The sequence below is a fragment of the Sciurus vulgaris genome (assembly GCF_902686455.1).
Source record: "Sciurus vulgaris genome assembly, chromosome: 14".
Taxonomy (NCBI): Eukaryota; Metazoa; Chordata; class Mammalia; order Rodentia; family Sciuridae; genus Sciurus; species Sciurus vulgaris.
The window spans coordinates 83,921,568-83,946,643 of record NC_136475.1 but is presented as its reverse complement, the minus strand read 5'-3'; the positions used below and the strand labels follow the sequence as shown (position 1 = coordinate 83,946,643).

Below are 25,076 nucleotides of genomic sequence, written 5' to 3'. Positions count from 1 at the left end.
GTGTTAATAAGTCTACTATGAGAACAGGTATAATCTGCTACTGGACCTGACAAGCAGAAAGTATGGTCATCCTCTTTACAGGGAATACTATTCTCATGAAAACCATAGATTTTTAAATTCATGTTACAAATAAAACCTGATTATTGTTCTGGGGATATGGCTCAGTGGTAGAGTGCTTTCCTGGCATGCCTGAGGCCCTGAGTTGAATCCCCACCACAAAAAAGAAAAAAAAAAAAAGCAGAAGAAATAGATAATAGAGGAAAAGAGAAGAGAAAACAAATTCAAAGAGGAAATAAGTATTAACATTTCCTTACCAATATCAATGTATTTGGGATCCAAGGGTGTGCCGATAGAATTACAAAGAACTAGCACAAACTGTGAACAAACAAGACAAAACAATATCAGAACTCTTGTTTATAACTAATAAAGCAAATATATATCATGCTTATCTTTTTCAAGTATCACTAACTAGGAAATAATTGATAAAATTGTTAGATGCAAAAATAGAAAATAAAAAGATAATCTACAACATTAACTATTTTAAAAATATGAATTAAAATTAAATGAAGACTGATTTCTCAATATAATAGAACACCAGAGTTTTTAAGAGGACACTTTAAAAATACTTATACACTGGCTCCTTTTCATCATGTATACTTCTAAAATTCCTGACCAGCTATAACATCAAAACTCATTTTTATCCTATTATAACCAGCTATATAAGAACTAACTTAATTTTTTACCGTTGCACCAAATGTCTCCATTTCACTCTCCTCCTTTGAAGCAATATATAAACAACATGAGAAAATTAGAAAAATTCAGTTAATTCAGAAAGAACATAATCCAACCTAGTAAAAATAACTTATATTCAAATAGTTATCAATGACCAATATTAGGAAGATATTAAAGCACCCTTAACATCAAACCATTCTAAAGTGATAATTTCATTTTTCTTTCACTGTATCAGCAATAGTATTCTATTTAGGTGTTTTCCTAATCAGAATAATAATTTCAAATAAACCAATTCTTTATGTGCTATTTCATACAGATGTTTTCCTTTTTTCAGCATCTCAATTAAAACCTGTTTAATTAACTTCATAAATATAAACTAAATGACAAAAGGTATACTAAAAACACAATTTATCCTTTCACCCTTTAAAAGCTTATTTACTGTCATGAAATACCACAAGTTGTATTTTTAATTTACTTTTCATTTTTATCAGTTATATTTTCAAAAACTAATTCCACAAGACTTCTCACTAAAACAGCCACTCCCCCCACCAGCATCCCATTCTTACTCCCTTGGACTCCTACTCTTGCTATTTACCTCCACGAATCTAAGTAACATGTTTCTAGAGCTATTTCTTGTCTTTTGTTTCAATCCAGTGTATTATCTATCGCCTTCCCACTACGGAAGATAAAAATTCAGCTTTTTTTCATCCCTTTTCCCATCCACCTGCCACCCAGGAGTACAATTCCATCCCTTCACCTTTCCACTTTTAATATAGTTTTGTTAGATCAGAACTAGGGTTAAATATTGTATGTCAGTTAAAAGCTTTTTTAATTTAAAAAATCAGTGATCATATATTTTGACTGTGTAATTGCTACTCAGTTGAGCATTCATTATACCATGATTTATTTTCCTTTCAAGCATATTTTGCTTTCCCTATAGTTTATAATTATTTTTATTTTTTCTCTTTGCTTAGTTTTCTAAGGCACCTATTACTAACTCAAATCCCTGATTTTCCTCAATTAAGTCTATCTCCTCTCAAGGGTTCAAACATACTAGGGATTCTAACAATTGCCTACACTTAAATTTCTTCTGGAACCTTCTGCCCTTCTCTCACTGACCTCCCTGGGCATGCTGCAGAGCAGTCAGTTGGTACCACAGTTGACCAGGGACCCTGTGCTCCTGTTTCTTCCTCTTCCCTCATTTTCATGGACATTATCCTCAAATAACTAACTCCCTAAGATAGGGCAGCATGGAAGCTTGCACATCTGAAAGAGTCTATATTCAACTCTCACACTTAATTGGTTTTCTTAAGATGTGGAATTTTAGAATGGAAGTCAGTTTCCCTCAAAATTTTGAAGGCAATTCTCCTAAGCATTTCTTTTCACAAGTTAGATGCCATTATGGCTCCTCATCCTATGAAATCTGTTTTTCTACTCTGAAAGCTGACTTTTTAAAAAAAAATCCCCAGTGTTCTGAAATTTCAGTGATGTGTCTTGATGTGGAAATACATTTTTTCACTGAGCTAGAGGTTTCTAATCTAGAACCTCAAGGAAAATTTTCTTGATTTTTTTTTTTTTTTTCACTTTCACTCCCGTCCAGTTTGCTTTTTCAAAATTTTCTTAGAACTGCTGATCAAATGCTGAACTTTCAGGACTAAGTTTTCTAATTTTCTTATTTTTCACTACTTTCCATTTCCTTGTCTTTTTTGCTCCACTTTGTAGGGTGTTTTCATTCATACAATTCCTCTGCCTAATTTTTCAATGTGATTCTCATATTTGTAATTTCCAAAATTTTCCTTTTCTATACTATGCTTTCTTTATTTTATAGATAGACACCTCATAATAATAATACATGGTTCTTTTCAGAAGATGGGTGTTTTTGAAGTGTTCTTTTTGTGTAGTCTTTACTTCCTCCAAGTTCTTTTCTACTTGTGTTTATATTTGGTATCTGTTAAATCCAATGCTTTCTTCAAATGTCTGAGAATTCTTGTCTATCTGCTGTATTTAAAAGTGAAAAGCCAATTAATAAATGGGCAAAAGAAGGAAACAGTTCTCAAAAGAAGAAACATAAATGGTCAACAAATATATGAGAAAATGTTCAGCGTGTCTAGCAATCAAGGAAATGCAAATAAAAACTACACTAAGATTTCATCTCCAGTCATAATAATGGTAATTATCAAGAACATGAATAACAATAAATGTGGCAAGGATATGAGAGAAAAGGTACACTCATACATGACTGTTGAGACTGCAAATGAATACAACCACTTTGGAAAGCAGTGTGGAGATTTCTCAAAAAACTAGGAATGGAACTACCATATGACCCAGCTATCCCATTCCTCAATATTTATCCAAAAGAACTTAAACCAGAATACTATAGCAATACAGTCACTACAAAGTTTATAGCAGCACAATTCACAATACCCAAATTATGGAATCAACCCAGATGCCTGTCAATAGATGAGTAGGGAATGAGAGGGAGAGAGAAAGGAAGAAAAAGGAAAAGAAATATGACATTAATCAACAAAATCATGTTATATACATATAAAAATATACCAAAGGGAATTCCATCTTTATGCATATGTAGAAAGTACCAATCAAAAATAAATACAGGAGTAAAGGGAGATCAGTAGAGGAGGGAGAGGGAGAAGGGATGGGGATTGAAATTGAATTCCTTGTATATATAATTTTGTCCAAAGGAACCCAAATACTATGTATAATTATAATGCTTTAATAAAAAATAGTGGGATGCTAAAAGGCTACTTGGGATCTACTTGTTCTTAAATAAGCCTTACTGTGCATGGCTTTTATTGTGAAGTGATCAAGCAGGGCCACTTTCTTGGGATTCCCAATCTTAGTCTTTTCTCATGAGTTGATCAGATTCTCTGGGGGGATTCTTTCAAACTGCTACCTCAAAGCCTGATGTCTGGTTGCCGGCGCTCTGGGAACCAGATACGGATAGAGGACTGGGAGTAATGACAAGTTGTGGATTTTTAATTTAATTGGTTTCAGCTGAGTTCTTCCACCCTCAGCAATACATGGTGCCCTTCAGTGCAGATCCTCTTTGATCCTCCCTGGAGATTTAAGCCCAGTCTTAATAGGTGGTAATCAAGCAGCTGCCCACATTTCATTCTATGGGGGATCTGGGAACCTTCTTTATTATGTCTTTTTTTTTTTTAAGTTTTCTCTCTCCTGCATCATTGCTAGTACTTCCAAATTGCTTGTATGTTAGTTTCTTTCTCCTATCAGACACTCCAAGTCCTGTTCCCCTTCAACATTCTGGAACTGGATGTTTCTTTGCTTTTTCCATAAAAGGTTTATAGTTTAGCTTTCTTAGGCCTGCTAAGGTAATTATCACTAATCCATCTACTCTATAACCTCCAAAATTTCGTTGCCATTTCTTCTCCCTCTCTGGTCCCTATGGGCTTTAGAATTAAAAAAAAAAAAAAAAAAAAAATATATATATATATATATATATATATATATACACCTTTACTGTTGTTTCAGTGCGTTTCAGAAGAGAACAAAGACAAATGTGGCTATTTAAATGGTTACCTTTAACCAAAAAGATAATAAGAAAATAAATTATAACCTAGTCAAAGAAATTGGTAGTCCTATTTTGTAATATTTACATCTTTCTACAAATACTTAAATTGTAAGTACACTTTTTAACAAGATATTATTTGTGCTATTTATTTTGTGCTATGTTGATTTTTAAACTAATATAATTTCAAATAAGAGATTTCTCAATGTCAAAAGCTACCCAAACACTTGTAAATAGTCACTGTTGGGGCTGAAGAAATAGCTCATTTTAGAGAGTGCTCACCTAGCATGCCCAAGGTTCAAATCCCCCGCCCCTCAGGGAGAAAAAATAGTCATTGTTATATCATTTCTTTAGTATTTATAACAGACATCTGGACATTCATCTTTTGCTTGTGAAATTTTAACTTGGCAAAGGATTATGCTGTTTTAAATATATTTCAGAGAAAAAATTTCATTCAATACTGAACCAATCAATGTGAACTGCCAATAAGCTGAATGGAGAAAAAAAAAAAAATAAGAGAATACAGAAGCAATAGAGTCACAGTTTTCCAAAACAGGTCTAGACTGACATGGCCAACAGACCCAGTGTTTTGCTGTATTTATACTTGAGAATGTAGATAATTCTAGCCCAGTTCTGCCAATTGTTAACCAGTCTGTGCTTTAGGAAACCAGGGAATTCCTACCTGAGGATGACTTTCATCAGCTTTTGTAGCCAAAATGCAGAAATCACCACAAGTGGTAATAGAAATGATACTCTTCACATATTTAACGTATTTCTCATTGTTTTTAGTATCCCAAAAGACAACACAGTACTCAGGACGATCGGGTCTGGTATATGCATACACCACAGTATTTGAGCAATAGCCCCACTAGGAAGAAAGGAAGCAGAAAAGGGAAGGAAAGAGAGGAGGAAAGAGGGGAGGGAAGAAAGAGGAAGGAAAGAATATTTAACTTTGGGAGAAAAAAGCATTTTCCTTTATTTTTACTCAAAGAATACCAAAGATAGGTACTATATCAGTATTGACAAAATATATTCTTCAGAAATGGAAGAATTTATGAATTCTGAGTCTTCACTTCATACCTACCTTTTTCACTGAAATAACAAAAAAGGTAATAATAATACATTTCACAAACAAAAAATGTGATGCAAAAATTAATTCAGTGTGTTTAACCCTCCTCATTTTAATTTTTAACACTTAAGCTTTGGTGGTACCAAAGCTAGTGTGAACCATCAATAGTGTGATCCCTGTCAAAATCTTAAATTCTGAGTCTTTAAGTCAATATTTAAAAATAAGTGTTTCACCTTTCCCCCATGCACATATTTTATGGAATTTGTTCCTATAGTCAAATCTTTCTGCATGACTTGTTATTTAGAACAATAACAAAAATGCAGATCCTTCCTCACTTCCTCTCAGGAAGAACCTGTAACATCTTTAACTGTAACTATTCCAGTATTAATCATCACACTGCATTAGTTATTGATTATGAAACAGGCACTTCCAGCTTTTCCTTCTAACTCTTATAGTATACTTACATGTAATTTTGAATATACTAACTCCTATTGCCACATTATGATTAAGTTTACTATTAATAACTAATAATTATGTTTAGCTTTTAATGCCATGATTATTTTCTACAATAAGCTTTGACTTTAAAATCATTTTAAATTTGCAGTGAGGTTGCAAAGATAATACATATTCCTCTCACCCATTTCCTTATTAACAGTTTATATAAACATAGTACATTTGTCACAACTAATATTACTATTAACTAAATTACTATTACAACTAACTGAACTCCATACTTTGAGTTTCATTAGTTTTTCCCTAATGTCCTTTATCTATCCCAGAATTCCATTTTAGACACATATTTAGACAATGTGTCTCTGTGGGCTCCTTTGGGCTGTGACAGTTTCTCAGTCTTTCTCTATTTTCAATGACTTTGGCATTGAAAGAGGAGTACTGCTCTGGTATTTTGTAAAGTGCCCCTCAATCTGGGTTTGTCTGGTGTTTTTCTCATGTTTATTGTGGGATTATTGGTGTTTAGGAAGATCAACACAGATGTGACATGTTCTCGTCACATTCTATTAGGAGGTATGTGGTATCTACAGGACATCACCGATAACTTAGCCAAAGTGGTGTTCATGAGGAGTCTCCACTGCTAAGCTACTTTCTCTTTCCTCTCTCCATCCTCCACTCTTTGGAAGTGAGTCACAAAGTGCAGCTCCCACTCAAGCTAGGGGAAACGGAGACTATGCTCTACCTCCCGGAGTGGGTATACATTAAGTGAGATGGTACACTTCTCCAAGGAAGATCTGTTTCTTCTCTCCCATTTATCTGTTCATTTAAATAAGTTAATTTTATCAGTGTTGACTCATGGACATTAACTTCCTCATTTGGGTTATAATAAACTTGCATTATTTGTTTTATTCCTCAAATTGCTCCAGTTTTAGCCATGTGCCTTTGACATGGCCATATCCTTTTTTGTTAGGGTTCTTCCTTACTGCCTGGCACTGTACGATGCTCCAAGCTTATCTTATATTTTCCCTGCCCTAGTGTTAGAATCAGTCATTTCTTTGAGGGACTTTGCCCTTTTAAATTAAATATATAAGATTTTTCAAAACATATAATTTATCAGATCATATTTCAGAGCTTGTTTTGGATCAAATGTTAAGTTTAAGATAAAATATTGATTAAATATCAAGTTGCTCCTTCTCATTTTTCCCCTCCTGATCCATTCTCTGCTCCTTCTCTATTCTGCTCTGAGCCCTGGAAACTGATTTCTATGAACTCTATCACCTGGGCTACCTTGCCATCTGGTACCTAGTTGGATTGACCAGTAAAAGGTACATAAGGTGGAAAGATGAGTGGAGTATTTACTCGCCCAATCTGTCTCTGCCTGCCAGTTGGTGGTAGCCAAGCCACTGCTGGGCAGCTCCTCTTACACAGTCACAGCTCTCCTGCATTCCAGGAATGCTACTCCCTTACCTTGCCTACTGGTGATGGCATCTATTTGCTAAGCCCTGGGTGCCTGCTTTACCTCCCTTAATGCTAACCACACCTCTGTAATAAACCCTTCAAGTTTCCATCAGTTTCCTACCAAGACCCTGACTCATAGGGTCATTTTACTAACTATACACAGTATACTAGAAAAGCTAGTTCGAAGGTCCTCATACACAACAAAAGCCTCCTTTCTGTTAGTTTCTAAAACAAAACCACTATGAATATAATGATCTTTAACAAATTATTTCATTAAAAACACTTTATTTTACAGACGTTCTTAATACCTTATAATCAGGCCGAATGTTCGCAAAATATATAAAGGAATCAACAGTTAGGGCAATTTTCAGTCCATCTCCTTCCCAAGATAGTGCAGACATCTGCTTTCCAGGAACTTTCAAAGTACCCAGATGCTGGAGGAAAAAAATATGTATATATTCAATCTAAAGTATGTATCACAATGAACAAATTACCACTGAACATTTCATCAAGATCAAAAGTGGTATGGAAACTCTTGTGAGAGCATATTACTAATTTTAAGATCATTTTCCTTGATTTTAGTCACAAAAAAATGCATGTGATGGGAGATATTTACAAATTCTATCTGAAGAATGTGTTATCAAATTTCATCAAATCTACCATGCCAGAGATTTAAAAATATACATCTTTGTTTTTATGTACAATTAAGAAAATCGCTAATTAAAATATGACCACTTCAATTACATAATGCATCCCAATTTTTTTCTTTCAGTTCTCAGGACTGAACCCAGAGGCATTTGTTTATTGCTGAGCTACACCCCCAGTCCTTTTTATTTTTTATTTTGAGACAGGGTCTCGCTAATTTGTGGAGACTAGCCTTGAACTCAGCCTGAGTTACTGGGTTTACAACCATGTGTCACCACAACTGGCCAATGCATCCCAATTTTAAAGTTGTAAAAAACTGTAGTTTTTAGAGTCAATGAAATGTTATATTAGTAACCTCAACACTGAAATCCTACCTCTCTCTTTCCTCCCCTACAACCAACCAATCACCAAACCCCATCGCCTTTGCTTCTTTCTATTCTCCACAGCTGCTTCTTTGTGTGACTGAACTACGGGAATAGCCTCCCTCTCATCTCCTTTCTTATTTCCACCCTCTCTCCTCCAGACTCAATCTCTATTCTGTTGTCACAGTTACCTTTCTGGAACAAAACTCTGATCAAAAAATAATAATACTTTAAAAAAATAATAATACTTTCCAAAAATCAATAGCTCCCCGTTGATCATATGTTCTTTGGCATGGCATACCATACTTTCTTCCCATATGGCCCAAAGCTTCCTTCTTTGCTGAATGCCCCCACTATATGGCCATAATTATGTATGCCAACTTGTGAGAGAACTACTCTGCCACCATCCCTCAGGCCCATATCACAACCTTCTGCCTGAAATCCTCCTCTTTCCCAGGCCTCCTTACCCTTGCTATTCCTTGTCCTTCTGGAGTACCCCTCTCCATCCCTCAAATACAACTCAAATAGTGCTTCCTCAGCGAGCCTTGCCTTCTTCCCTCCATGGTCCCAGGGAATTTGACAGTGAGTTCCTCAAGAGCACTCACTTCATGGTCAAGTTAGTTTATTCATATACTAACATACTTGCTCATATACTAACATTTGATGAGTGAATCAATAAGCAAATCAATGAACAGCACTTTTAATCTATGGTTCTCATTTGTCAGACCAGTGTAAACCCCAAATTTCCAATTAACTGCACTGGTATCCCTTATTCTTAAGCAGATGTATCTAAAGACAAATTTAATGTTGCTTATGCTCTGAATGTTTATCCCCTCCAAAATTCATGTTGAAATTTGACCTGGAAACAGTATTAAAAGGGGAGGCTTTTAAGAGGTGACCAGGAATAATGTCAGGTGAATTCAGCCCCCTATTGTCGCTTTCTTGCCCTTCCCACCTTCCTCCACGTGATGATGCAACAAGACCCTCACCAGATGCTGCAGCCTTGATAAGGGACTTCTCAGCCTCCAAATCTGTGAGCAAATAAAATTCCTTCTGTTCACTGTAAAGTGCCATAACAGACCAACACAACTGTATTGAACCCCATTTTGCCAGGGAAACCAATGAAAAGAAAAAAACTCAAGCTTTAACGTAGCAGGGTCCATCTTGCTGCCTACATGAAACAAAAGGGAACACACAAGCTCTTATGACAGTACACTTGGTACTGACCCATCCACAGAGAGAGAGAATAAAGTCATCTCCTAACTGTACAAATCAGCCAGCAGCAAGGGCAGAAACCAGACTTAGTAAGCACTGGCTACATGCCACGCCCTGGGTAGAAACTTCATCACTGTTCTCATCTTTCATCTTTATGACAGTACCAGGAGGCATTACCCTTCTTTCACAGAACAAGTAAACTGGGCTTCAGAGGTTAACTTAAGATGAACTGCACTGTGGAAACGGAATTCAAAACCAGTTCAACCTGACCTCGACCACATGCTCTTCCCCACCACAGCTAAGACCACAGTGCAAAACTCAGTGAGCCCTAACCTTCAGATTCAAAGCAAATTCTTCTCTGAGGTTTAAGTTTGAACCTTTAGATATCCTCCTTCTAAGTATCTTCCCAATCTTAACAATAAAATAGATTCAAAGATAAATCCTCCATATGTTCACTCATCCCAAAAATTTCAAGTGAGTAATATGTCCTGAAAAGTTACAATTGATACTTTTAAGTACAGTTGAACCAAAACCTTCTTAACAGTTTTCAGGATATGTTTTAACACACTGTTTTTCAAAATAAAATACACAGGGCTGGGGAGATAGAGTTCAGTTGGTAGAGTGCTTGCCTCTCAAGCACAAAGCCCTGGGCTCAATCCCCAGCACCACAAAAAAATAAATAAATAAATAAAATAAAATACACAGACCTTAGGACACATGTTTTTCTACTTGAATAAGGCTGAACTAAGCAGGCGGGGGGACAGATAAAATAACAATGTTAAACCAATGGGGACCCACAAGAAGAAGCAACAAAGAATATGAGTGATGAAAATTATAAGCACAGAAATAATTAGAATTCAGATTTTTATTTAGAAACCTTAAAAACTCTGCTTTTGTTTTTGTTTGTTTTAGCTTTCACATCTATCAGAAATATCATTAGCTGACAATGCACAGACAGTGCCTCCGCTCTGCAATACATTCACTAGGTAAAGTTGAGGTACTAATTCAAAAGCACCAGATAATACCATTTCGTACCCTTACAAAAAAGCTCAAAATCTATAAAAATATTAATATTAAAATATCAAAACAACTGGTATAAACTTTAAAAAAAATATTTTCATTAGTTCTTGGTTAACCTTTATTTTATTTACTTATTTATATGTGGTGCTGAGAATTGAACCCAGTGCCTCATACATGGTAGGTAAGCACTCTACCACTGAGCCACAATCCCAGCCCTGGTAAAAATCTTTTCATAGCCAAAAATACACATTCTTGCAGTCTATCGTGAATTTACAAAAACTAACAAGGTATCTAAAAGGAAGAAAATAGAATATAAGGTTGGAAAATAAGATAGGCAAAAATATATTAAGCTTACTTATTAGTAAGCTCTCATTTTCTAAATTCTTTCAGATTCACAATACATTTAATCTCTTACTTGAATGGTCCAAAGCTACTTCAGAAAATTCTCTTTAGAATTTAATTCATTAATAATATCACAGAGAGGAATAATAAATGCATTTATGAAAACAATGCTTATATTTTAATGTAGCATCATTTAAGATTAAATATTCTTTGTATAGCCTGGAGATTAATGCTCTACCTGAGGTATAGGTAATAAAGATTTTCTCCAATTTTGTAGAATCTCTGTTCACATTCTTGATTGTTTCCTTTGCTGTGAAGAAAGTTTTCAGGGTGATTCCATCCCATTTATATGTTCTTGATTTTACTTCTTGTGCTTTAGGAGTTTTATTGAGGAAGTCAGTTCCTAAACCAACATGATGGAGAGCTGGGCCTACTTTTTCTTCTAGTAAACACAGGGTCTCTGGTCTAATGCCTAGGTCCTTGATTCAACTTTGAGTTAAGTTTTGCAAAGTGAGAGATAGGGATTCAATTTCATTCTGTTACATATGAATTTCCAGTTTTCCCAGCACCATTTATTGAAGAGGCTATCTTTTCTTCAATGAATGTTTATGGCACCTTTGTGCAGGATGAGATAACAGTATTTATATGAGTGTGTACCACCTGTATAACAGATAAAGCATTAATCTCCAGGTTATACAAAGAACTCAAAAAACTTAACACCAAAAAAACAAATAACCCAATCAACAAATGAGGCTAAGGAACTGAATAGACACTTCACAGAAGAAGAAATATGAATGGTTAAAAAAAAACCTGAAAAATGTTCAATATCTCTAGCAATTAAAGAAATGCAAATTAAAACCACACTGAGATTTCATCTCACTCTAGTCAGAATGGCATTTATCAAAAATACAAGTAACAGGTAACAATAAATGTTGGTGAGGATGTGGGGGGAAAGGTACAGTCATACATTGCTGGTGGGACAGCAAATTGCAATCACTATGGAAAGCAGTATGGAGAATCCTTAGAAAACTTGGAATGGAACCACCGTTTGACCCAGTTACCCAACTCCTCAGTATATACCCAAAGGACTTAAGATCAGTATACAGTGACGCAGCCACATCTATGTTTACAGCAGCTCAATTCACAATAGCTAAGCTACGGAAACAACCTGGATATCCATCAACAGATGAATGGATAAAGAAAATGTGGTATATACACACAATGGAATATGACTCAGTCATAAAGAAGAATATAATAATAGTATTTGCAGATAAATGAATGAACTGAAGACTATCATGCTAAGTGAAATAAGCCAGTCCCAAAATACCAAAAGTCAAATGTTCTCTCTGATATATGGATGCTAACCCAAAACAAGGGAGGGTGAGGAGAAGAAAAATAGAAATCCATTGGGTGAGACAAAGAGGAATGAAGGGAAGGGAGGAGAGAGGGGAACAGAAAGGACATAATTTTCCTAGTCTTGTGTTTGAATACACAACCAGGGTAACTCTGCATCAGGTACAACCACAAGAATAGGATCCTAAATAGAATAAATTATACTCTTTGTATGTACAATTTGCAAAAATACATTCTACTGTCAGGTATAACTAAAAAGAATTTTGAAAAAAGATTGACTCTTAAGGTAGGTTTTCTTAAAATAATCACTGCAACAAATTAAAATCATTAGAAATTTGGCAGAAAGGCAGACATATATGTATGTTTAATTTCTCATCACATTTAAAGTATTACATTAAGAATGATAACATTGAACCTCAAACAGGTATATTACACTAAAATTTACTCAAAAACCAGTTGTGAAAAGAGATACCTATTCAGATTATAGAGAAAATATTCTAAGTAACTACTGCACAGTGATTTATATCAAACTTATGGCTTTCTAAATGTACAGATTATAAAATAAATTCTATGATAAAATAAGATGAAAACATGTAAAGTGAAGACATTAGTCAGACATATACTTGATATATCAAGATTATCACTTAAAATGTCCTTAAAAGAAAACGTGACAAGTTTGTACCTTTTCTTCATTCTTTTTTCCCCTCCTTGCCACTGTACCATTAAGTGGAAAGAAGATAAAACAAATGCACTTACCTCCCCAAATGGAGTGTAAAACTGCACGGTATTGACATCTTTATCCTGAGTGACTACTCTCTGGGAGCCTGCCACGGCTAACACGCTGCCAGTTTGGTTCCACTGAATACTGACCACATACATGCCCGTATCAATCAAAACTGGATCTAGTCAAAAAGAAGACAAAAACCAAAAAACAAACTGTGTTTGTGCACTTAGTCTAGAGGACTTGATGATATCAAAAACAATTTTTGAGTATGTTTTAAATTCTCCAATTTCAGATAAACAGAAAGCTTGCTTACTTTGGTCGTTCTCGTGTTTCATTATCTGGCATCTCCCATTGTCAAAACAAATAGCGAGGCAAGGGCAATCAGGCTCCACGTAGCCCTCTGTGCCGTGGTACCAGTGAATTCCCGCAATGCTGATGGCTCCAGTGACGTTCACCAAACATTTCAGCTTCATTTTCATCTAGGTAGAATTGGCTAGGTTAAATATTTACATTTTGAAACAGAGCAGTATGAACGGACACCATAAAAAGGATTTAAAAATCTGGACGTGAATGCAAGCTTAAACACTTACTGGTTTATCAACCTTGGACAAATCACTTACCGAACTCTATCTTCCCCATGTGTAAAGTGAAGGTTAAAACAGTTTTTTAGACTCAGATGACAAGAGGTATATGAAAGTGCTTTGAAAATAGCAAAGTGTCATACAAACGGTAGCAATTTTACTTTCACCAGTCATTGGATTTCTGAACTGTCCCAACCCTCACTAAAAACAAAACTGCCCATCAGTAACCAGAGATCTACCACAGCTCAATCTTGCAAAGCCAAAACTTTTCTCCAGGTTATGCTGTGAGCCTCCTCTTTTTCATCCTTTTTCTAGAAATTGATTTTTCTCCCCTGGTATAAGTTGGCCGTTCTTTTTATAAACAACCTTTAGCTGCTACAAAAATAACTTTGGTATCTACATGTAAACTTTGGCTTCAGGCACTAGAAGCCATTCTCAAAACTTAAATTCTACATTATCCTACTCATTATCCCTTTGCTTCAATGTTGTAGCACCTTGTCCCATCCATCTACCAAAAAATCACAACTAAAAACTACACTCTAATATGTTACATTAATTTGCCTTAAAGAAATCAAGACTTAGTTTTAATATTTTTTAAAGTTGGATGATTAGAAAAAATTAAAAAGTCAAAGTAAGGACTGATTACAGGGGTACAATGCACACACCTATAATCCCAATGACTCTGGAGGCTGAGGTAGGAGGTTCACAAGTTTGAAGACAACCTCAGCAATTTAACAAGACCCTCAGCAACTTGGTAAGAAACTGCCTCCAAATGAAAAATAAAAACGGCTGGGGCTGTGGCTCAGTAATTAAGCACCCCTGGGTTCAATTCCCAGTATCAATAAATAAATAAATAAATAAATAAAGACTAATTACATAAGCCATCATAAAAAACATATATACATATGAATGATATATTAAAAATCATATAAAATCATATAAATAGAAATAATATATATGCTTACTATAAAATTTCCTTGATTATCATAAATGTGTATTTCACCATTTGCCATTCCAAAAAGTAAGATTTTACTATCTGCAGACCATGCTACATGGCACAACTGTACGCCCTTCAGGTCTTTTCCCCAAATACGATTCCCTAAAACAAAACATAAACATAATTATTAAAAGTTCAGATTCATGATCCTCCAATAGTTGCTTTCAAAATTTTTGTTTCCCTAAAGAGTTCTCACATTCCTCTCAGCAATCATGCAGTCATTCAGTGCATTTGGTCAATAAATATTTATTGAGCACTTTACAGGAGCTAAATTCCCAAGAGACAATTAAAATAGCAGCTGTTTCAAACTTTCTCCCATTTCTTCTAAGCTGATACAGGTTCTCACTCCCAATTAATAGACGAGTCCATCTTCCACTTTGGAAAAGAAATATAAGCTCCCCAGAAAGAAATTCAGGACATTTAGAACACAACTGGATCCACACATCCATTCTGTTTTGCCCTCTGAAACAAAGGAAGAGGTCTTCCAACCAGACCTCTAAGGTTAATATTTCCACCTAACCTGTGATCTGAACCCTTCCATATTTGCAAAAATCTCCCTTTATAGATTATTCTCATTTTCTTTTTCTCACTAAATTCATCTTTCTAGGCCCTTTCTAATAAACATTTAAATATACAGAGGTCTTCTAAATCATCACCTCAAATAAAAAGCAAACAAAATAAAACAAACGACACTTCCCTCAACTCTAAGCTACCTCTCTAGTTACCATTCTATTTCTACCATTCCCTCTCAACCAAACCCCGATAAGTTGTTGAGGCTGGCCTCAAACTTTGGATCCTCCTGCCTCAGCAGCCTGAGTATCTGGGACTACAGCAGTGAGCCACTGTACCCCATTTCCATCCTCAGTTTCTAAAACTACAGTACAGCTATTGCTCTATAAATTCTCAGAAATATTCACTAATACACACACACGCAAACACGCACACACAGATGTGAAAATGACTTTAAAATAAGTTATTGCTCTATCAACAGTTTCATTCACATTAATACCTGTAAAGGTGCTAACTTACAGAAGACCCAGTTTTATCTACATACTAGAATTTGAAAGACATAGGTTTTAAGGCTATAAAATACAACAATGATATGCTATCTTCTACTAAAAATACCATAGAGTGCTATAATTTTATATACTTCTTGAAACTAAGCTCTATGTATTTACAGTCTAACCAATGTAAAGATGAATTATATGACAGATGTGTATTGAAAATAATGCTGAGAAATTAATTCACATTTTCTTCAGTGCCACTGTCGAAGATCAAAAGAGAAGAAATTGTTTTCTCATGTAGACTTGAAAACAAATGGTTAGAACCAAATGATGCTCCTTAGATTTCATCCAAATATATAGCAACTATTTTCTCTTTTTATGTCTATTTTTCTTTTCTTTTCTTTTCTCTCCCCCCCCCCCCCCCCCCCCACGTGAGGGTCCCTTGAATGCCTGGAGTTCTAAATACCTCAGTTCCTCCATCTTTGCTCCTTTCTTCGGAGCCACCTGTGCTGCAGTGCACACCTGCCACTCTCAGGCCGCCGCCCACCAGCCGCAGGTTCCAGGCCCAGGAGGAGGGGCTGGGCGGAAAGGAGGAGAGTCGGAGCGTGGCGCTCACGGGCGGTGTTGGGGGAGGCGGAGGGGCGTCAATCAGAATGCTAACAATATGATAATTAACTTAAATCTCTAAAAATAAAAAAGTCAGCTAAATGTTGCTTAGTCGTATGTCCAATAAACGCATTACCATCCACTGAACCAACTATCACAGCCCCGTCTTCATACACGATGCAGATCTTCTGTCCGTCAGCATTCCAGCTCATACTTCGAACCACTGATTTATTCCGATTATTGATCATCTCTTCATACCAAGAGCCTGTTTTCCCAAATTAAAAATTACAAGTCAAAACTTTCACATCTATTAAATGGTACTTAAGAGTTGACAACACTCTATAAAGTACAATGTGCAATGAATAATTGCAAAGTTTTGTACGGCCTGAGATATTAAACTAAACCTTCAAATCAAACATAAACAAAAGGAAAATTTAATTAGGCCTTGACTAATCATTTTTTCAAATATTCTCACAGGAAACACATCAAATGCCCATCTCTTTTCTTTCAACTCTCTCTTTTTCTCATTTTCTTCTTGTCAATTAAAAAAGGAAATTTCATTTTCTTTTGCAAGGTTAAAACATACTATTTTTCTGAGAGCCTAACTTTCCCCACTTGAAACCTTAACTTTTCAGATAGTAACTAAGGGGGAAAAAAAACAGAATAACAACAACTTTATATGTATGCATAAACTCTCCAATGACTAGTTATAAGCCTACTTTGAAAAATTCTTAAAACAACTCATATTACATTAGCAGTACATTACATATGCTATCACTAATGCTGAACAACAAAAACATCTGAGCTACACAGAGCTGGAGTAAGATGTGACTTCTCTTAATGGTATAATCAAATTAGAAGCAAAAGAACAGGGAATTTTGTCTTCATTTTTGTGTTTTTTAAAAACTTTATCACACTCTGGCCTAGGGAACTCTGGCTAGCAGCCAAGCAAATGTCATGTGATTTGAAATAACTGGTCAGAAGAGGGTATTAATAGAATTAGGACTGAAGTCCAGAGAAAACTTACTTTGGAAACAAAGTTCACTTCAATCTACTATACTTTCTACCAACTCCACTCCTCAAATACACACTTTAAAAATAATATTCAAGTACTAAGTATATTTTTTAATTACAGATTTGTAAACAACATACCCTGAACCTTTTGAAAACAGCACACATGTACCTGTCCCTTTGGAAGATAATGGCTACAGGCTTCAAGAGAACATGTATTATGAGTTGCTTTTCTAGTACTAATGATGCATCTAACCTAATCCTCCTCTTCCCCTCTCTACCTTGCTTTCTCTCTTATAGATAAGAGGCAAAAATTATAGGTCAGAAGTCAGAGACAAGATAAAATCTGCATCCATGAAAGAAAAGGAAGTTGACTGGTCCAATATAGGAAATGAATTATTATTGCCACTGACTTCTTCATAAATATGCTTTTATGTAACTCCCACCACCAACCACAGAGGAACTAATTCTTATTGGAAATCTGCAAGGGTTAGAGGAAGGAGAAGAAGAGCTTTCTAAGGGTAGAAACTATTTTACCAAGTACCTAAGTTCATTTTGGAGTCACCTAATTTGCTTTCTTAATGCACAGTTACAGTTCAAAGGAAATAAAGTGACAAGTAGGCTACAATAAATCCAGACATATCATTACTATGCAGTCAGCATGAACTCCTCTTCTGTTTACCAGGGGTCTATTTTGGAGATGTTATTTCTCCATCCAAACACTGTGACCCAGATTCCAATTTGTGAAAGATTAAAGCAGCAATTCTAATGTACCTTTATATAACATCCAGACAATGATAAGCCCATTTTGATCACTGGTGGTCAACTTCTGATACTGTTCATTCCACGTTACAACTTGAACAGAACCTACAAGGTAGGAAACAATTTAAAATGGCTACTATTAATTTCAAATTTGTGCCTTTATAAAAACAAACATCAAGATGGATTTGTAGCTCAGTGGTAGACCACTTGCCTAGCATGTGTGAGGCACTGGGTTTGATCCTCAGCACCACATAAAAATAAATAAAATAAAGGCATTCTATCCATCTACAATTAAAAAGAGAATTTAATTTAAAAAGAGTATATTAAAATCAAGACTGTTCCTATGCAACTAACCAGTCTTTCAAATATTATGAATGCCAAAAATATTGTAACTGAGATCACAAATTTTCTATAACAATGCATAATACTCTCACATCCATCCCTATTTCATGCCTGCATAGGCACACTTCATGGAAAGCTGCCAGTAAATCTGATAGTGGAAACAAAAGTAGCGGGATTTATCAAACAGGCTTGCCTCCCAAGGATAATGTTGTCCAAAGGACACCAAGTTATTCCTTTGAATTGTTTTATTTCTGGTTGAAAATGCCCATAATCTGTTTTCCCCCTTCCATCCTCCCCAGTTTTACATTCTATTTGCAACATACTTTAAGTATATCTTAAACCTTTGGGTTACATTAGTAATTGATTTCTTTTAATTCTCATATCTCTAAACACTTTTGTATGTGTTTCCTACGGATATTCTTTTTCATAACTATCTTACAAATTTAACACTGACAAAATATTATTATCTAACACACTATCCATGTCCAAATTTCAATTGTCCAAGTATGCCCATTTTTATTTATTTTTATTTATTTATTTATTTATTGCTGTATTAGGGATTTAACCCAGGGCCTCATACATGCTACGCAAGCTATCTTTCACTGAACTACATTTCCAGTTCATTTTATTTTATTTTGAGCCAGGGTCTTGCCAAGCTGCCCAGGTGGGCCTTGAACTTGGGATCCTCCTGCCTCAGCTTCCCCAGTAGCTGGGACCACAGCATGCACCACTATACCCAGTTATCATGTCCTTCATAGATACTTGTTTTTCTCATTCCAGAATCCCATTTAAGATCATATTGTGCATTCAGTTGTTACATCTTTTTAGATCCTTTAATCTGTAATTACAAAACAATCTTTAAAGGGAAAATAATATAAATGTGTTACATAAACATATATGTATCTGTGTATGTCATCCATAGAGAATTAACAATATTGTTCACATATAAAATAACAGCTACTTTTTTCAGATTTATGGAAAATGTTTAATAACTTAAAAGTTGTTGAATGACTCTAGGCCATATTAATTATGGCTCAATAAAAATATTTAAATATTATGATTATTTAAAATGTTGACATTTCTGCATTAAGTAGATGGTTTCTAAATGACTAAATACAATTTAAACACGATAAATTGCAGGACTTACCACTATGACCTTCAAGAGTCTGATTCATAGAAAGGTTACTAGGGGCAGCAAGACCCCTCAGTTTTACATCATCTAAAATAAAACAAAGCAAAGAAAACTACTATGAACAATAAATAAAAGTAGAAGCAACAGGAACACCCACCTTTCAAGACTATTGTAAAGCCAAATGAGACAGCACAAGTTAACTATCCAGGATATGGAAAATATTTAATAAATGCTGCTCAAAGGGTGATCAGAGCATCAGAAATACCAGCATAACTGCAGAAGAAAATTCGCAGGCCCTGTCCCAGATCTACTCTGGGGGTGGAGCCCAGAAATCCATTTTAACAAACTCTTCCAGTGATTCTGATGCCTGATAAATTTTGAGAGGTTATGCTGTAAAGGAACCCAAAATGTAATACAGTTTACTTCATTTGACAAAACAATGAACTAAAGTTCAAAGATATTCAGCAACTTGCTGAAAGTCACTCAGTAGTCCTGTGCAGAACTGATTCCAAAGCCAATCTCTTTATCTAGATCTCCAAGGTAGACTATCAAGATTCCTAATCTACAGCAATACTAAGGAAGTTAAAGAAGTATGAAATTGTTCACTGTGATTCCAGAGAACTAGAAAAAGAAAGAAATCAAACTATAAAGATGAGACCTATCAATAAAAGTGTAACATGCTGTAAAAATACATAAAATTTTTTTCATTCTACTACACTTGCAAAAAAAAGTGTAAGATGTATTTCATTTTCAGTTTGGGGGCACAAGTTGTGTAATCATAACACATTTGATAAGGGGAAAAGCTGATCTGGACCTGTAAACAAATTGCCAAAATGTGAGGTTTTGTGATGTTACTGAAATGTTAATTGGCATGATTTTTATTAGACTCCTAATAATATAATGCAATAACTGGACCTGGCACAAGACAACATAGTAACTTGGTTTAATTTTTCATTTTTTTTTTTTCATTTTCCATCAATAACTTCAGCAAAAGCTGAAGGTTCACATTTTACATACTCTTAACTTTTCTCTAGAAAAAAATGTCACAAAATGTTTAGGGCTTTTTGTTCTTAAAAGAATTAGGATTAAAAAAAAAAAAAAAAGAATTAGAATTTCTCACTGACAAATACCAAGAGAATACCCCACTGAATCAAGGACACTTTTCCTTTTTCTACCAATTTCAAACACGTGAGCTTACATTCGTTTACCTGTCTGTGTCTCTAATTTCAAAACTTTCAGCAATCCATCTTCACCACCGCATGCTATGAACCCTTGGTCCTTGTTCCAGGATATGCATTTCAGCTTCACATTACTGGGAATGGCAATCTGCAAAAGGAATCACAGTCACGCTAGCAACTTTCCACGACGTTCACGAAGGACTTGGGAAGTACCTCTACAGGAGATGAAAAACGATGAAAATCTTTCCAGAAGAAAAACGCAGGAAAATTTTCCTTGCAGGAAAATGATCTGTCATGAAAACGGACATGTTCCTCTGAAATGCCCCGGGCTGCACAATTTGGTAAAGAGGGAAAGAAGTGCACACAAGACAAAGGCAAAGGGGGAAGCCAGGAGGTAAGTCACCTGGGGCATTTTCAAAGGGTGGATGGGGCCGGGGTCATGAACCCGTTCCCCACAGAACACCTGGCTACCTTTCTTTTCTCTTGCCGGGTGATGATCTGGATCAGCAACAAGTGGAGGAGGACCGAGACGGTAGCGCCTGGTGATCCATCCTGCAGGTTACCCGAAAGGACCCAGGTGCGGACAGGTATGGCAGAGACGCGGAAGAGAGTTTCTGGCTCGGCTAAGGCGGGTTCCCAGACCCGCAGAAGGTCCAAGGCCCGACCAAGCGGGCAGGTGGGCAGCGGGGCAGAGAAGCCGCGACCCCGGCAGGTGAAGCCGCTCGGCTTGGCGGGCAGGATGCGGGAGCTGCCGAGGGGCTGGGCACGGAGGAGGAGCGGGGCGGCCCCGAAACTCACCTTCTTGCTCAGGTAGAAGAACATCGTGGGAACCCGGAGAGAATGGACAAAACCTGCCGCAGGGAACCGGCTCTGCGGCCCCAGTCTGGGTTACCAGCGGCTCTGGGAAGCTCCCGTCGCCCTGGCAACCGCCGCTGCCCCGGCGCATCCGGGGCGCGGAGGGACACTTCCGGGGTCGCCCTCGCACTGGACGTCGTGCGCCTGCGCGGGCAACTGGACCGTGGTGGCGCGCGAGGACCTGCGGCGGGGCCTGCGGCTGGCCTCGGGCCTTTCTTTGCTGGGCGCCGGGTCAGCGACCTGCACCGCCAACCGTGCGCACGCCTCCGGTGCCCCTCTCGTCGCCCCCGCAGCCCTCCGCCCGCGCAGGCCCTGAGGACCCGCCACGCCACACCTCACATGGCGGCGCCTCAGGTGTCATCAGTGTCAGTGCAAAGTGTCCATTCCAGGGAGGTCACCGGGATTTGGTGTTTTGTAAGCTCCACCGTCCCAACATCCTTAAAAGGAAAAGCCACTTATTGCATTTGGTACGCTAGTGCCATCGGCCGGGCCGCGCAGACGTGCGTTCTGAGGGTTGGTTGCCTTTTTGATTTAGGACATTGTAGAACCCTCTGGAGCAATTTGAAAAGAAGAGACTTTGTTTATTCTGTCGTGGAATTTTTAAAAGAGCTTGGCTAAGCTGACCATCCGACCTCGAGAGCCCTTGTAAAAGGAGTATATGAACTTTGGGTCATTACAGCTACGGTGGCCATTGAGGCATAACCTCCCATTTTAAAATATTTGAGCTGTTGAGCGTCTTCTCCCCTGGGATAGACTTTTCTGTAGCTACCACTGTTGATTTGTATAACCTAGCATGTGCTTTAAGCAGCAGCACTAATTTCTCCACTTGGAGTCTTTCCCCTTCCAGGCAAATAATCTTCAAATCCTTTGTCTCATCCAGCACATACTAGAATTGGCAAAAATCCCTAGTGCTTTTCCCATCAAGTCTGAACTCCATCTAAAATCAGATCTCTGACTTGGTTTGTAGTCCAGTGGTAGACTGCTTACCTAGCATGCAGGAGAACCTGGGTTCCCTCTCCAGGGAGACAAGAAAAACATCTTCCCTCAGTCCTGAAATGTCCTACTGTGGTGCCCCCCTCTAAGCAAGCCAACAGCTTCATTCCAGCTTTCCATGGGCTCTGCTTCCCATGCCATTTTAGATATCCTACGATGTTCTTACTCTCCTAGGAGGCCAATTGTGTTCAAACCAGCCCAAATCAGGTCTACTGAGGAATTTCAAACTTAATGACTACCCCATTCAGATGTTTGTTTTGAAATATTTAGCTAGTTTTTCAGCATTAAACGGTAAACCAGGAGCCTATGATACAAATCAGTCATAGAGTCATAGACTCTGACACAAATCAGTATTATCTAAGTCAGAGGTTTTCACTCAACTGATCAAGACATGATATACAAGGACCTCAGATTCAGACCAGAGACCCTTCATCTTATAGAAGAAAAAGTAAGTCCAAATCTTCAACATGTCAGCTTAGGATCAGACTTCTTTAATAGGACTCCAATGGCACAAGAAATAAAAGCAAGAATCAATAATTGGGATAGATTCAAACTAAAAAGCTTTCAGCAAAGGAAACTATCAGCAATGTGAAGAGAGAACCTACAGAGTGGGAGAAAATCTTTGCCACTCATACTTCAGATAGAGCACTAATTTCCAGAATATAAAGAACTCAAAAAACTCTACCCCAAGAATATAAATAATCCAATCAACAAATGGGCTAAGGAAAGGTACAGACATTTCACAGAAGAAGATCTACAAGCAATCAACAGATATATGAAAAGATGTTCAACATCTCTAGTAATAAGAAAAATGCAAATCAAAACTCCCTAAGATTCCATCTCACCCCAATTAAAATGGAGATTATCAAGAATACAAGCAACAATAGGTGTTGGCGAGGATGTGGAGAAAAAGGTGGGGCTGCAAATTAGTACAGCCACTCTGGAACGCAGTGTGGAGATTCCTTAGAAAACTTGGAATGGAACCACCATTTGACCCAGCTATCCCACTCCTCGGCCTATACCCAAAGGACTTAAAATCAGCATACTACAGAGATTCAGGCACATCAATGTTCATAGCTGCTCAATTCACAATAGCCAGACTGTGGAACCAACCTAGATGCCCTTCAATTGATGAATGGATAAAGAAACTGTGATATACACAATGGAATATTACTCAGCTATAAAGAATGATAAAATTATGGCATTTGCAGGCAAATGGATGAAATTGGAGAATATGATGCTAAGTGAGATAAGCCAATCTCAAAAAACTAAAGGACAAATGATCTCACTGATAAGCGGATGATGACACATAATGGGGGGTGGGAGGGTGGCAAGAATGGAGGAAGGAGGGACTGTATAGAGGGAAAAGAGGGGTGGGAGGGGTGAGGGGGAAGGAAAAAATAACAGAATGAATCAAACGTCATTACCCTATGTAAATGTATGATTACACAACTGGTATGCCTTTACTCCATGTACAAACAGAAACAACATGTATCCCATTTGTTTACAATAAAAATAAATTTAAAAATAAAAGACAGGATATACTGAAGCTGTTACTGTGAACCTAGTTTTCTCTCTTGAAACTCATTTCTCTCTTTGGGTAAATACCTTTCCCTCCTTGCACATGAGTTCTGTTTATTCCTTCCATACCAGTATTTCTTTGTGATATATCACCAAGTGTTACCAATCCTATGTTCAGGTTAGTTTAAAAAATATGGTAGCTCTACATGATTTCCTTTCAAATGTTTTGAAAAAATACAATAGATAATTCCTATATACTGCTTTGGTATTTATTTTTCATTTTTTCTTTAAAGTTAATATGTTAGGTTTGCATGGGTAGATTACATATACTTTTCAGGAATTTATATTAATGTAAAACTCATCATTATTTTACCTAAATTTTGATATTTTATATTATTCCCTCTCCCACACCATAATGACTAAAGCTTTTTTAATTAATCCAAACTTAAATTTTTAGCCTCAAGAATGTAAGACTATAATAGCCAAGTTATGGAACCAGCCCAGGTATTTGTCAACAGAAGAATGGATAAAGTGGATAAAGAAAATGTGATATATATACACAATGGAGTTTTATTCAGTCATGAAGAAGAATGAAATTATGCCATTTGCAGGAAAATGGATAGAACTTAAGAGCATTATGTTAAGTCAAATAAGCCACGTTCAGAAGTCAAGGATCATGTTATCTCTCATGTGGAAGCTGGAGGGGAAAAGGGCCAGGGTGTCTCATGAAAATAGACGGAGACCAGTAGAGTAGAGCAAGGGCACCAGGGGGATATGAAGGAATTAAATTGAGCAAATTATGATATGTATGAATGAAGGTATGTATAAATATGCCACAATGAATCCCACTGTTATGTACATTTGTAATGCACCAATAAGGAATTTTTTTAAATTTTTTTATTTTTTTGTTCTAACTAGTTGTACATGACAGTAGAATGCATTCACACATTTTAATAGCTCATACATAAATGGAGGGTAATCTAAAGAACTAAATGAACTAAAAAATTTCTTAGGCATTAAAATACAATTCATAAGAAATTATGTGGAACAAGAAGAACATAAATGCATTTATGGAAATAAATGGTATAAATTTCAAAAAAAATTAAGTGTGCGATTAGATTATAGGAAAAGTATTAATATTCTGTCCTTTGACAAGAAGCTGTTACATTCAAATAATTAT

At 36.6% G+C, this 25,076-nt stretch overlaps 1 protein-coding gene across 2 annotated transcripts in view; it reads right to left on the bottom strand.

Annotated features, from left to right (window-relative positions):
* Positions 1–21,492, bottom strand: part of WDR35 (WD repeat domain 35) — a 56,216-nt gene extending 34,724 nt beyond the window's left edge. For both annotated transcript variants that reach the window (XM_079110920.1, XM_079110921.1), the window contains exons 1-11: positions 21,326–21,492; positions 20,558–20,675; positions 19,365–19,436; positions 17,888–17,980; positions 16,239–16,367; positions 14,461–14,594; positions 13,228–13,393; positions 12,947–13,092; positions 7,562–7,687; positions 4,959–5,144; positions 315–375 (exon numbers count right to left, since the gene is read on the bottom strand). In XM_079110920.1, the coding sequence (XP_078967046.1) occupies positions 315–375; positions 4,959–5,144; positions 7,562–7,687; positions 12,947–13,092; positions 13,228–13,393; positions 14,461–14,594; positions 16,239–16,367; positions 17,888–17,980; positions 19,365–19,436; positions 20,558–20,675; positions 21,326–21,349 (1,255 nt within the window). In that variant the 5' untranslated portion in view covers positions 21,350–21,492. The remainder of the gene's footprint in view (positions 1–314; positions 376–4,958; positions 5,145–7,561; positions 7,688–12,946; positions 13,093–13,227; positions 13,394–14,460; positions 14,595–16,238; positions 16,368–17,887; positions 17,981–19,364; positions 19,437–20,557; positions 20,676–21,325) is intronic.
* Positions 21,493–25,076: the final 3,584 nt, after the last annotated feature.